Source organism: Gossypium arboreum, chromosome 11 (genome assembly GCF_025698485.1).
Source record: "Gossypium arboreum isolate Shixiya-1 chromosome 11, ASM2569848v2, whole genome shotgun sequence".
In the NCBI taxonomy this organism is placed as follows: Eukaryota; Viridiplantae; Streptophyta; class Magnoliopsida; order Malvales; family Malvaceae; genus Gossypium; species Gossypium arboreum.
In genome coordinates this window covers 67,838,208-67,853,376 of record NC_069080.1, presented here as the reverse complement: position 1 = coordinate 67,853,376, position 15,169 = coordinate 67,838,208, and the positions used below count along the sequence as shown (strand labels likewise).

General features: G+C 34.4%; 1 protein-coding gene across 6 annotated transcripts; it reads right to left on the bottom strand.

Annotated features, from left to right (window-relative positions):
* Nucleotides 1–9,704: 9,704 nt before the first annotated feature.
* On the bottom strand, nucleotides 9,705–14,883 carry LOC108479814 (small GTPase LIP1). 6 transcript variants are annotated; one of them, XM_017782618.2, is made up of 8 exons: nucleotides 14,478–14,883; nucleotides 14,227–14,343; nucleotides 13,131–13,222; nucleotides 12,904–13,045; nucleotides 11,877–12,181; nucleotides 10,483–10,536; nucleotides 10,258–10,388; nucleotides 9,705–10,140 (listed from the first exon to the last, which is right to left on the bottom strand). In XM_017782618.2, exons 2-8 carry the CDS (start codon nucleotides 14,315–14,317, stop codon nucleotides 9,945–9,947), a joined length of 1,011 nt encoding a protein of 336 aa, XP_017638107.1. In that variant the 5' UTR covers nucleotides 14,318–14,343; nucleotides 14,478–14,883; the 3' UTR covers nucleotides 9,705–9,944. The 6 variants fall into 6 exon arrangements, with proteins under 6 accessions (XP_017638107.1, XP_017638108.1, XP_017638106.1 ...); XM_017782619.2 differs by having other exon boundaries at nucleotides 14,227–14,340; XM_017782617.2 differs by having other exon boundaries at nucleotides 14,227–14,883.
* Between the last annotated feature and the right edge of the window lie 286 nt (nucleotides 14,884–15,169).

Sequence of the window (15,169 nt, the reverse complement as noted above, 5' to 3'; positions counted from 1 at the left end):
GTAAAATTTAAGAGTTTAACGAAAAAATTTTAAAGGTGTTATGAGAATTTTCTAAAATTTTTGGAGGAGCTTAATTAAAATTTTTTAAATAAAAGTTCATAATTTCCCAAAATTTTGAGGAAAACTAAGGTTCTTTAGTTCCTTAGAAATAACATACAATAAATAATTAAAAATAGAAACTAAAAAATTATGTAATTAGAATATAAATGTGTGCATAATAAAATTAGAGGTTATAAAGAGTGCATAATAAAATTAAAAGGTATAAAAATGTTAAAGTAAAATTTTAATTAAGTGGTAAATGAAAGATTTTATTAATGTGATTGGTGTAGGTTCAAATCAATTTAGATGTATATTTTATTGATTTTTAAATAAAAAGATTAAAGTAGCCTTGAATAATATCACTTATTTTAATTATGAAGAATTTTCTAACTGGGTTAATATCCGATTAACTCATGATACCAATTTAATCAGAGTTTAGATAATAGTAAGTATAAATACACAAATATATAAAAATTTAAAACACAAATATAACTTATTAAAATTTCAAATAAAAACTAAAAATTATTTTAATTTAAATGGTAAATAAAATATTTTATATAAATTTACTTTACAAATAAAATGAACTCTTGTAATTCCTTAATTGAGTCAATAAAAGACTAATAAATAGTATAGATTTCTAAAATTGACTATTGTCGTATTTTAATTACTGAATTTCTATTAAAAGTTATACTTTTACGGTGTAGATGATGGGTTTTTTACTAAAGAAGTATAAAAAAAATAAAAAATTCCAAAATAATACACCTAAAAAATTAATTACCGAAATGGTACGTTCAGGGTGGTCACGCCACTGTGAGAGGCGGCACCACCCTAATTTCTGACATGCACAGTAAAAAAATGCTAGAAACGAAAAAAAAGCTAAAAACGAAAAAAAGTAAAAAAAAGGTCATGTGGATGCCAGAGGCGACACCGGTTGTGCCTCTGGCAGAGGCGGCACTACTGGTGTGGGTCCCAGAGGCGGCACCTAAACAGTATATAAGCACGTAGAATCAGCAACTCTGAGACCAAGAAGCAGCAGCAAGGAGAAGAAAATAAAGGGAAAGAAAGGAGGAGAAGAAAAAGGAGAAGGAAAAAAGAAAGAAAAGAAAAAAGAAGGTATAATTTTTTTTAAACAATAGATTTTTATATTGTTATTGTGTTTTTGTTGTTATTATTATTGTTGATTTTATTATTTTTGCTATTAGTTATTATTATTGTTAGTAAAAACCCTTATTATTATTGTTAGTAAAAACCCTAATTATTGTTAGTTATTATTATTGTTGATTTATATTAATTTTGTAAAAAAACCTTAAAAAGCCTATTTATGTTATGTAAAGAATGTATTATTTTTTTATGTAACTTATTTGTTATATGTGTTTTAGGTGGGTTTTTACCTAATAATATAAAAATAAAATAAAATAGCAAAGAGGTTGTTTGAAAGATTAAGTACCATTTTGGCACTTAATCTTTCAAATAACCTATTTTGGTATTTTATTTTATTTTATATTATTAGGTAAAAACTCATTTTAGGTTGATTAGATAATATTTATGAAATTTATTTGGCATGTTATATATAGATATTGTTAGAAATGGCAACATATTTGGTATTGCCTGATGAAATAACAACTTCAGCACAAAGGGAGAAAGTTGATAAGATGATGAGAGAAGTGCAAGATTACAGAATGAAACCAGAAGAAGATATTGTTCAACACATTATCACAGTAAATAAAAAGATGCAAAAAGTGTTGTGGAAAGGTCATGAAATGATTAGGAAGAATAAAGTTCAATACTTAACCCTTAGAGGGACATTAATAGAACGGGAACATCAAATCATTATAGACCAACTTTGGAAGACATTGGTACCACGAACCTATTGGAATCTAGTCATATGCTTCGTAAAGTTTATAATCTCTTATGGAGAAAGGAAAATAGTGAGACAAAGTATAAGTTCACGAAAGTTGATTGGGAAGTAAAATGTGATTGACATACCATGGATGGATAAATTAGATGTTAGGAAATTACCAAGAGAATTTCTAATTTCAATACCTGTTATAAAAATTGAAGAGGAAGAAGATCCCGAGGAATTGCCAAATTGAATTGTAGAAGATGAATATGAAGAGAATCAAGAATATCTAAATTGGATTGTACAGTATTTCCTAGAGGAAGATACAGGGTTGGAGATGGAAGAAAACATAGAACTAAATTTAAATGGTTAAATGTAAAGATAAATGTTGTTTATGTATAAAATGACAATTGAAAAACTATGAGCTTATGAATGAAAAAAATTGCATATTGATTAATTAATTTTTTTATTTAAGTAGTTTATTTGGTGTTCGAAATTTTTTTGAGAAAGTTTGTTTATTTTTTAACAGATTGAGCATTAAAGATGGATAATCAGTTTTTCGTATGCGTTTATTTCGATAAAATTATCTTGACAACAACCGTTGGATGCATATTTGAATGTCGGCAACAAATAGCAATGAGATTTAATAGAAATGTTTCGTTGGATGATATGAAGGGAAGAATTAACGCAAAACTTGTTAGACGTTGTGGGAGAAGGATCTCAAAACTTTTCTACAAGTTTCCAGTTTCGACAGATCCAATCAAATTAACTGAAATGGAACTTGTAGATGACGAAGAAGTGGAGACAATGATTGCTCTTTACTGTGGGAATGGGAGTGACAAAAATGCACCGATTCACTTATTTGTTGAGTTAGCCGCTATGGAGGAAAATGAAGATCTCACTGCATATAGTGAAAAACATAGAGCTCAAGAACCGTGCATGGTGGCTCTAATATCGTACGTTGATAGTGAATCGACTATACGTGGGATCGATATCGATCTTAATGTTACACCTGATATGAGTGATCCTTGTTATCAAGAGGTCCATAGTGATAGTGATCCCGATGTGGACAATGTCCCCGATGATATTGATGATGAAGACGTAAATGACGATGGAAACATTAACGCGTCTTCGGTCGGGAACCAGATGTGACGTGTCGTGATTCACAATAATCCTGGGCCACACATGTCGCTCATAGACCCCGACGCGGCGCATGTAGCCAAGTTCCCAAAGTACCTTGAAATACTTCCTGCTTACCGACTGGCCGTAAATTCTGATCCTGAGAAGTTATTCGTCGGCCAGAGATTCAAAACTAAAGAAGAGTGCGTATTTGCTATTAAGCGGTATAGCATGAATATATCAGTAGATTACAAAGTTACAGTGTCTAAACCGACATTATATATTGGGGAGTGTTGGAAGTCGGCGGAAGGCTGCAATTGGCGGGTACGAGATGCATTTATTCAAAATTCGCAGATGTGAGAGATACGCAAATTTGTTGGGCCTCACACATGCACATCAACACATATGACAGAAGATCATCGAAAACTTGATTCTAAAACTATCTGTACGTGTATCATGCCAATGGTGAAAGACATGTCGACCATTAAAGTTTCGGTATTGATTGCCGAAATACAAGCACGATTTCAGTATCGAGTGTCATATCGAAAGGCATGGATAGCAAAACAGATTGCAATGGAGCAATTGTATGGGGATTTCGATGCGTCGTATATTGAGCTACAGGGATGGATAGTAGCTATGCGGGAGTACGTACTAGGGACCGTTATTGAGTTACAGACATGACCTTATTACGGCCCGGATAACCAACTACAGTTGGGAAAAAGAATTTTCCATCGGATGTTCTGGACGTTTGATCTATGTGTGCGCGCATTTCCCCACTGCAAGCCATTTGTGCAAGTGGATGGAACCTGGCTATATGGAAAATATACACAGATCTTACTTCTTGCGGTTGCTCAAGATGACAACAAGAACGTGCTCCCGATAGCATTTGCAATTGTAGATAAGGAGAACATGGAATCATGGGAATTCTTCCTTACCAACCTGCGGAGGTATGTTATTAGCAACGGTAATATTTGCATTATCTCTGATAAAGGGAAAGGATTAATTGCCACCATTAGACGTTCTGGTGTACTATGGAGATCCGTTTACTGCATCTGTCACATCGCAGCTAACTTCATTCGAGATTATAAGAATGCAGACTAGAAAGACAATTTGTGAAAATGGGTAAATGATTGCCTTATCTTTTCAATATAAGTTTTTAGGGCAACCTGTAACTTATCTTTTCTTAATACATATACAGCGTACGAGCTAGATCCACACATTTTTCGCCAAAGAATGACTCGACTTGAGAATGACATGGAGGGTCAAACGAATACATCTTTTCGACAGTGGTTAGGTACTATAGAGCCGTGGCAATGGTCTCAAAGTTTTGATGAGAGCTTTCTTTATGGTCAAATGACCACAAACTTAGTAGAGGGGATCAATGCTGTATTGTTGAAAACACAACATCTTCCGATTTCAACAGTCTTCTCGGCTACATTCTACAGATTGGCTACCTTGATACCAAGAATGGGTTAGCAACAAGTTAACTAGATTGAGGCGGGACATGTGTTTATCGAAGATGTCAGGGATGCAATAGTTGCAAACTGTCGGATGGCGAGGTCGATGAATGTAGAAATATATTCACGACACCTTGAAACGTTTCGAGTTACGGAGACCATTGGTTGTCGACCTGGTATACCACCTAGGTCCTATGGAGTTGATATCTGGAGTAGACAATGCGATTGCAGAAGATTCTAAACACTTCATTATCCGTGTGCGCATGTTGTGGCGGCGTGTGCTAAAGTGAACCTTAATGTTGAACAATTTGTCGATGATGTGTACACACTCAATCGCACATTACGTGTATGGAAAAATGAGTTCCCTGTCCTGCCTGACCTGTCTACGTGGGAAGTGCCTCCGACGACTTTTGAACTTGTCCCAGACAGAGGGCTACACAGGAATCTGAGAGGTCGTCCGCAATCAACCAGAATCCATAATGAGATAGACATTAGGGAGAAATCCGACGGTACGCGTTGTGGATTATGCGGGTTAGCTGGTCATAATCAGAGTAAATGCCCGCAGCGAAACTATCATGTTAGACAATCATCACAATCAGGTAAGAGTTGAGCTTATGTTGTAATGTATTTATTTTATATAAAAAAATTATTGCAAATGTAACACCCCCTACATACTACCATCGCATAATTACGCGTTCAAAGCCAACCAACATCAAGCTTATAACATGTTATAATATCACATACCATCATGATACATATATCAATATGACAAGGCCATTTACTTGTATATATATAACAACATGTAATAAAACAAGGCAAATCAAATGGCTAAATACTTGACCAAACCATATAGGCTACATTAGCCAACAACCTATACATGCCATTTGTTCCAATTTAATTAATGTTCCAATTAGATTAATGTTGTAATGTATTTAAAGTTTGTTCCAATTTATATTACAAGACTAAGTTTGTTATAAGTTTTAGTGTTTTAATGTTCAAAAAAGTCCAAATTAATCTAAATTACGTTATGGTCAAATTTTGTTCCACGTTTCAAAGTTCCAATTAATCTAATTAAACATATACAAAAAAATACAAACTTTTTAATATAAAAACCCAAGAAACCCCTAAAATTGATGGTTCGATGGTGTGGTCCTAGGGGTATATTTCTGAGGAGGTCGACGTTCACGTTTTGGGTGATTGCGACGACCAACATCCTCTTCAGTCGCAGGTGAGGGTGTCTGATACATAGAAGAAAAATCAAATGGCTCGAATGGCATCGATGAACTTGAGCCAGGAGGAGTGCCATACTGCGGTCGATACAACCCAGTAGAAGTGGAGTACTGCAGTGGATACGGACTGGGGGTGTGCTATAATGTGGTGGACATGGGCCGGGAGAAGTGCTATGCTGCGGTGGGTACGACCCAAACATATCAAACCCGTAATGGTATCCGCCCCCTGACGAGCCTGGGAAATAGTCATTGCTCGGAAAATCCAGATGATAAGAAGTATCATCCGAATGTGAATGCGATGACGAGCCCGGGAAATAGTCATTGCCCGCCAAATCCGGATGATAAGAAGTATCAGTCGAATGTGAATGTGATCGCTCGGACTCGGCCTCCGACTGTGCCTCGGGCTTGGGATCTGGCTGTGGATTGGGCTCTATATCGGCCACTGGCTCGTATGCCCCAGATCGCTGTACGTGCGGGGGGACTATAGTCGACTGCCCACCAAGTAAATATGGCTTCCCCATACTAAAGTACCATTGTATGTACTCTAACGATGGTCGCAATTTGGAAGACATATCCATCTGAGGTCTTCGAGCCATCCAATTCTCCTACACCGCAACATATCTCTGGTACGTAACCCCCAATGCTGTCCATGCCTCCCTCTCTTGTTCTTGCCGTGAACCTCCTCCCCCACCTGCATTGACGGATCTGGGATGTACTAGATACAACCAAATTGTCGTAGTACTCGATCCCCGTGGTACCATTCGACTACATTGAAACTGATAATTGGTGCGTTAGTGCACCACAAATGAGAATCAACATAGGCAGACGAGGGTATAATAACCGCAATTTCTGGTCTACGGTATGGCATCCATATAAACTGCACGATTAATACCATGATTAAAATTTAATACGATTGGAGTAAGATGTACAAAGCAATTACATGTCACGAATATTTGAATAGCTTACCCCTTCCCCGACATGCTGTTCAATCATCATACGATATATCGGGACAGTGTACGATCTCCCGATACCCGGATAAATACTCCATCTACGAAAATAATTTTCAAGTAAATATAGTATCGTTAGAATAGTATCATTACAAAGAAATTGTTAATTAATAACAATTTAAATTTTATCACCTGTTAACTAGCGGATATACCTATAGTTGGTGACTAACCGATGCCAAAAATGGCATCCGATAAAGAGCCCATGATTGCAACAGTATAAGGCATCCACCCATGTCTACAGCATCAGGCTTTGTCGTCCGACAAAGCTCACAATACAACATAGCCAGAACTGCGGAACCCCAACTATAGGAGCGAACACTACGCAAATCAGCTAATAAAGGTAAATACTGGAGTTGAACCTTGTTGTTGTTCGAATTGGGCATCAGTACACCCCCTATGATATGCATAATGTACGCTTGAGCTGCGCACGCCAACTCTTCTTCGGTGGCATCATCTGATAAATGCTGAAAATTGGCTTTTAGCCATGTAAATTTCAACTCCGAAAAAGTAGACTCGACATCGCCGGGCGAGGCTCCTAGTAGGCTATAACAAAGCGCAGCCGGCTCAACTATCGCACTTACGCTCGTGACAGCATCCCCGTCGATTGGGAGCCCAAACTGTAATGCAACATCCTCTAGAGTGACTGTGCACTCCCCACACGGCAAATGAAAAGTGTAGGTCTCTGGTCGCCAATGCTCGACCAATGCGGATATTAAATCGTAACGCAAATCGAACGTCCGGGTCAATGCTGCTGACCCGAATCCAGCTAGCTCCAAGTAGGGCATCAGTCGTGCATCCGAGGAATATCCTACACCATTCACCCAGCCCCTTAATATGCGGTACGAGTTCTGACAGTGTTAATTACAGAAAATAGTTATAATAACATAATTTATTTCCTTAAATTACGTAGATCTTTTTTTAATGGAACCCGTGGTTAACAAATAACAGTACATTACCGTATTATTAACTGTGTCACATATGTGAGGAAGTTTCTTATTCATCAATGAAGCCATTGCGATGCCTGCAATTTCAAAATAAATTTCAGTTATTAATTTTAATGTTTGATAGATTTTAAATATTTATTAGAATAACTTACAAAAAAAATAGCAAACAATTTTTTCGACAACATATTTTTTTGCTATACTACATTAAAAATTAAATATATCCAACTTAAATACAAATATTTTTATTAGTAAAATATTTTGGTTTAGAATGTAATATAATACCCACATATAGATCAATATATTTTAAATTAATTTTTATTTTTATTTTTATTTTTATTTTAAAAAATATATTATTTTCGTATTTTTTTATATTATTTTCCTATACAAGTTTTTTATATTAATTTAATAAATAACCCTAATTTTAACACTTTCTTCGTATTTTTTTATTTTTCAGTATCTTATTTTTTAAAATATATTATTTTCATATTTTATTTCTTTATATTATTTTAGTACATAATGTTTCAAATGTATTATTTAAGTGTTTTATATTTTTTAATAAACAACCCGATTTTAGCACTTTATTCGTATTTTTTATTTTCATATCTTATTTTTAAAATATATTATTTTCGTATTTTATTTCTTTATATTATTTTGGTACATAATGTTTCAAATGTATTATTTAGGTATTTTTATATTTTAATAAATAACCCCGATTTTAGCACTTTATTTGTATTTTTATTTTCAGTATATTATTTTTTAAAATATATTATTTTTGTATTTTATTTTTATATTATTTTAGCAAAAATGATTCAAATGTATTATTTAAGTTTTTTTATATTAATTTAATAAATAACCCTAACTTTGCCACTTTATTCGTATTTTTATTTTCGAATTTTATTTTTAAAATATACTACTTTCATATTTTATTTTTTATATTATTTTAGCAAAAAACTACTTGACACCACTATGTCCAATGAAAAGTTTTTTTCAGTATTTTATTTCTTCTCGTATTTTATTTTTTCATTAACATATTTTTAGTATTTTATTTTTATACTAATTTTTGTAAAAGGTTTAAAACTCCCATCACATAAAAAATAAAAAAATTAATCGAGAATATAATAAGTCAAATAAATTTTATAAAAATATTTAATCAACCTAAAACACACTTAACAAATAAATTACATAAAATAATAACAATAAAATATTCTTTGCACATAACATGCGTATTACTTCAATGAAAATATAAAATAAATACAAACATACCTTAATATCTCTTCTTAACCGAATAACACCTTGCAAAGAAAAAAAAATAAAAATTATATCCGAATTAAATCCAAATCAATCAACAACAATAATAATAATAACTAAAATAAATAAATTATTTTACTTAAACTAACATTATTTACTTCAATTTATAAAAAAAATTTACCTTTTTTTTTTCCTTCTCCTTCTCTTTTTCTTTTTCTTTTTTCTTCTCTCAAGTGCCGGCCTCCTTCTTCTTCTTCTTCTCTTCTTTCCTTCTTCTTCTCCTTCTTTATTCCCAAAATGAGCCTTGGGGACCATATATTATGGTCCCCCCAAACAAAAAAACAAAACCCCTCTGCATGAGGGGTCAAATCTGCCAGGAGGGGTCACTTCTTGGGTGCCACCTCTGCCAGCCACATGACCTGATTTTATTTTTCGTTTTCAACGTTTTTTTTTACTGTGCATGTCAAAAATCAGGATGGTGCCGCCTCTCACAGTGGCGTGACCACCCTGAACGTACCATTCCGGTAATTAATTTTTTAGGTATATTATTTTAAATTTTATTTTATTTTTTTATACTTTTTTAGTAAAAAACCCTCAACATAATTTTATTTTCATCCAGACAATGGAACCAACAAAACAACATTAAAAAATATTTAAATTATATAATCTAAAAGTGAAATTAACTTAGCATTTTGGCGTTAAGTATAAGAAAAGACTGCCAATATTTAATTGATAATTAGGAAGATATAGTTCAGGCGCCTTTAAGCACAATTTTTCTTGAGAGATTGAGTAAAAGTAAGTACTGTATTAAAAAAAAACAATTATTTTGAGAAATAAAATCTCTTAATTTAATTGTGAAAGAGGCCAAGTCAAATAAGAAAGAATGGGCTATACATTGGGGAAAGCAATCAATATTTATACATTCATCCAGTAAAACTGCGAAACCCAACCCAGAAACCCCATACAAGTGGAGGGGCTGTGCGATATAAAAGAATTGGCATGCCAAGCATAACGAATATGGGAAAAATGAATGTAGGAGCAAACAATAATAATATCCAATATCAGACACTAATATCTGCACGCTTTGATCTGCTGCTGCCGCTGATTTCTTGGGAGCCTGTAAAGGAGAATCTTGGCAGGCTGTAATTCTCTGTCACGGAAACAGGCTGTTGAGGGTAAAGTGTGGGCGGTGGAGTCAGATTGCGCTGTGCTGGTGGAGGAGGAAGGATGTTGTACTTGTAAGGGTCACCACTTAAACTGCAAACAATACAAAAAAAGGAAGCATCCTATCGTATCACATATACTGCACCAGAAACATGGGGCAGAGAAAGAGAGAACAAGGCAACAATGGAAACTCTCCTTTGCCTGATTTACCTTGTACGCTTGTACAGCTGTTCATCATCACTGGAATTTTCATCTAAACGCTGAGAGGTTGTCTGAACAGGAGATGCGGACCATGTATTTGGCGTTGGTAAGTCATCCGAAAAATATCTTCTCCTGATCAACTGAAACAAGCATGATGTAAGTCTAACAACAGCTAACCCGCAACAAATCCAGAGCTAGAGAATCACATAAAGCAAGCAAAGATGGCAATAATACCATATGGAAAAACTTCATCACACCTTCCTTATCGTATCTTGCATCTCTGGCAGCCTATAGACATCAAGCAAAATGTTGACATCTAAAATTAGCAAAAGCCAGAACCAATGTTGTTAACTCGGGTTTTGCCATGCAAATATGCAAGTATTAGATCTTCACCAACCCCAACTTTTTGCTAATGTTTTAAACACTACATCCTTATTGATTTATTAGCCAACTAAGAAAGCTGTGATGCCATCTTAGCTCATGTTTTGCTTGAGAAACCAACTTCGTGAAGTAAAATATCTCCAATAGAAGATAGTTCATCTGAAGAAAATAATTTTCATTTTCTGGACTCAAGAACAAAGATTTATTGGTGTTTCTTATTCAAAGAAAATTCCTTCTTTGCCACCTCTGCAACTTAAACTCACGCTTAATGAAACTTCCGTCAAAAGAACTAAGCCTATATATTCAACACTCAATAACTCTAACCTCAATTCACCATTTCTAACTCAGATAAACAGATAATCCACAAACAAACAATAATAACATTATTTGTTCTACATGAATGCCAAAAGCCAAGAAGTTTGCTCCTCTCTCTCTCTTGCCACTGCAACAATGCAGATTCAGAATCAAAACTACCCGGATTCACAGCACCAACAACCAACCACCAAAAGCATCAGCGGATCTTAACAAATCAACCAAAAATCAGTGTATTAACAAGAACATTTTAAATGAACCAACAAAAGGCTCAGTTTTTCCCAAAATTTTGAATGCAAAATTTTGCCTGTAGTGCCTTTGCTGCCATCTTTGGTTAAGTAAAATCTTACCATTTACCAATAAAAAAACATATATCCATGAACAAGCATATCTCAAAATAGTCTTAGATATCAAGTTCAAAGAAGAGGAAATTTAACAACAGAATGGATAGCATTTCATGAAAAACGTTTTGAGAGTTCCTAAAAATTACCATGTCACACAGTTGCTAAAACAATCAAAGCTGGAATTAATCACACCAGTAAATGGTAGGTAACAGACAAGGACAACTACCACAGTAAATATCTGAATTACAAGGATTTACATATAAACTAAACCATAAATTTCAAAGAATAGGGGTAATTTATCAGAGAGAGAGAGAGGGCCTCAAGTTGAAATGTGAGAAAATTGAGGACAATTTATGAAAACTGATGCGCTTCACCCTTCTTTACAGCAATTGGAGACGTAAATTACTCAAGTAAAAGAAAAACCAAAGCGTCGTCTCCAGAATTCAATACTGTAGCAACTACAGTTCTACAAAGAAATAAATCAATCACAATGAAACACCCAAGTTTTCTCATAAATTTCTGCAAAATAAAATAAGAAATTCTTACTCTAAACGAAATATAAGCAAGTCAAAGCATAAGTTAAATGCTTACTGCAATAAGGCTTCCACTACTAGGAAAACTCTCAGTCAGTGGAAGCTCCTCACTAGATGGAAGCAAACCCTGTTTCTCAACCCAATGACGAGCTGCATCAACAAGATTGCCACTGCTACTTCTTGTACCCTCTTTAGAAGCAATATCAGCTTTGTTACCAATAACAATATATGGAACAGGAAGTCCCCCGGGACCTCCAGAACCTAGAGGAGCTGAAAATGTGCCAGAAGCCGCAATTTCAGCTGCCCACTTCTGAAGGCTTGTTTTTGTTCTCCTTTGAGAAAGATCATGAACAAATATTACACCTGCACAAAGTTTCAAGCCAGAATCATGAGAGAAAATCACAGGTCAAAGCCCTTCGAATAATCACAAAGGCAGTCATGGGAAGATGGAGCAGGAAAAAATTTCTACTTGCAGACAATTAGGTGTATATCATTAGGATGGCAATGCTGGCATGCCGATAATATTTAAGACCATTAAGTTAAAAATTAATAGGTGTAATCAGCTATATTGCAAGCATCTCTGTTGAATAAATTCATTCAGTTTGGTATTTTGCAAAATTGTGTCCCGGTCAGAAACTAACTGGGATTCTACACAGAAAAAATAAGTTCCTAACCATCTTTTACATCTACGGTCTATAGAATTAAATGCAGCCAAAAATTAAAAGCAATATGGTCAAGCAAAAAAAAAAAAAAAATGGAAGCATGCAGCTTCAGTCTCTATTTCATTTATGGATTAAAAGGCTGTAGGATAGCTGATATAGAGCAACTGATGACAGTAGCCATCAATTCATGCATACATGTAACTCTACCAGGGCACTGATCAAACTATCTACCAAGAAACAGCCATGGTCTGAGGTCAGTGTAAGCCAACCAATAGAACATACACAGTGTAAACCAACCAATACTTAGAAAAATGCACAAGAAAGACTGGATTTCCAGTCTTACGTGCTAAGAATCAGAAAATTTTTTTATAACAATTATCAAGAACTTAGACATTTTCTCAAGTAAAGAGATTAAATGCTCACCATTAAGTTGTGAATAAAATAGAGATCTGCAACCTTTATATCTCTCATGTCCTGACACATCCCAGAGTTCAATGAAGAAAACTCTCTCAGCATCCCCTTTTAAGCTACTTGAAGAGCTACCAGGACAACCATATGTTGTATGCTGCGTAGAGATTTTAGTGGCTACTTGGTGAATGAACTAAAACAATTGGCTCTATTTAAAGCAATAAAGGAATACTAAGTCTTACCTTCACACCAACTGTACATCCAATAGTTTGATGAGGGTGAGCAGTGGATGAACCTTTAACAATCAGATGAACAAGAGAAGTTTTCCCCACACCTGCCAAAAAGACTAAGATTTCAATCTGAAGTTCGGCATTTAACAAAAAACTGGAAACAAACATCTTTATATTTAATCTAAGCATGAAACTAAATAAAACAGAACAGTAGATCAAGAGTCTCCTTACTTCCTAATAACAGCCTAACATAGTGTCAGGAATACCAAGGAAGTAAAAACAAATCAATGTAAATAGTAATATGAAACAGTAAATCTGTTGCAAAGATCTGTTTGATGACACAGAAAGTATTAGAAGTGTCAATGACAAATTACTGAAGTACTTCCACCAAGGCCATGCATATTTTCCTTCAAACAAACTTGAAGTGTAACTCAAGCATTAAGGGAAGGATAGGTATGAAAATGGATATAGGTTCAAACCACAGTGCTCCCTCTTATACCAAGAGAAAAACTTCAACTTACCAAGTTAGCTCTAAGAATTCTACCTTCTCTCCCTTTATTTCAAGTCTTAATACACCATCCCATTCCTTTTTCCAATGGCCTCCAAATTCGTTTATTATACATGCATATAACACACTACATCTCCTCAAGCAAAAGCTGAGATAGGCAATTATTTCACACCATAAACTTCGTCTATTATTTCACACTGATCAAGCTCTCAAAATTTGGATTTGCAAATAAAATCATTTGTTACTTTAAATGCTCTTATCCTTACATTTTGGCAGGTAAATTAAACGTCCTTTTTTCCAAGAGTTGCACTTCGGGAGGCTAAAAGCTGACATTCATAAGTTTAGCCAATCCAAAATCAGCAATAGCTAAACAATGGTTTTTTCTACACCAAGATATCTCTATCAAGCATGTTCCTTCTCGTATAGTTACAATTATAATACTTTTAAAGCATACAAGCTCGTTAAAACCCTGAACAGTTACTCCATACAGAAATGCATAAAGAAAATAGCAGAAAATTTTGCAAATACATAAACAATACATGAAAACATAAGATTCTGTGACTAAAAAAGAAAGAAAGAAAAGAAAGTAAAATTCGATACCGGAATCACCAACGACAAGAACTCTAATCTGCCCACAAGGAGGTCCTCCATTAAGCTCTTTGTTCTCCATCTCACGTTCCCTCCAAAACATGTTTCCTTCTTGTTTTCTCCTTTCTTCTGGCACACAAAAAACAAGAAAAATCTAGTCCAAAAAATGACCCAACTGAACTCTAAGGCAATTGCAATACTAATCAAATCCCATCAAACAGGCGCAAATTTAAAGCACAGTAATTATTTCTTGAAATGGGTACCCAAAATTTCAAACCAATATCCATCTCACACCAAAATCCACCCAAGATCTACACCCAAATCCACGATCCAAAAACCCATCATTTCTGAACTAAATTGGATCTAACAAGCCAATGGGTATCTTTACAATTGGAATGCAAGAAGTGGTGTTGTCTTTAAATTTGTCAATCGATTAAACTTGGGTTTAAAACTATATTTTTCCAGAAATAAAATGTTCAACGTCTTAAGTGGAGTACATACGAAGATTAGGAAAATTGAAAAAATTAAAGAGATAAAGAAAGAAAGCTAAGCACAGATCCAGAATTTGGTTTTCAAGATGGATCGAGTATGGTTCTTTTTCATGTGTTGATACCGACTGATTAAACAGAGAAGCTTGAAGTAGGAATGTATCAGACACGCGCTAGAATGCGCGTCAAATTTTTAAGATATCTCAATTTCTTTTTATTTTTCTTTGGCTTAATGTACACTTTAATTCCTCAATAATATCGCTTTTCTCACTTTAGTCCTTGAAGTTTTTCTTTTAACCCTCCTCAATTTTTAATATTATCAAACATTCTCAATTTAATCATTTAAACATTAAAAACTAACAGCTGGGATGTTTAGTCTATCATATACTGTCATATGTCACATAATGATATTATCGTGTCGTATCATTGAAAAAACTATAAAAATTCTTTAAAAATGGAAAATTATT

Coding starts and splice junctions, on each gene's coding strand:
- LOC108479814 (XM_017782617.2), bottom strand. CDS start 14,317: ATGTTTTGGAGGGAACGTGAGATGGAGAACAAAGAGCTTAATGGAGGA. Junction 10,389..10,482: donor TGATGAAGTTTTTCCATATG/GTATTATTGCCA, acceptor TGCTTGTTTCAG/TTGATCAGGAGAAGATATTT. Junction 10,141..10,257: donor CAGCTGTACAAGCGTACAAG/GTAAATCAGGCA, acceptor TATTGTTTGCAG/TTTAAGTGGTGACCCTTACA.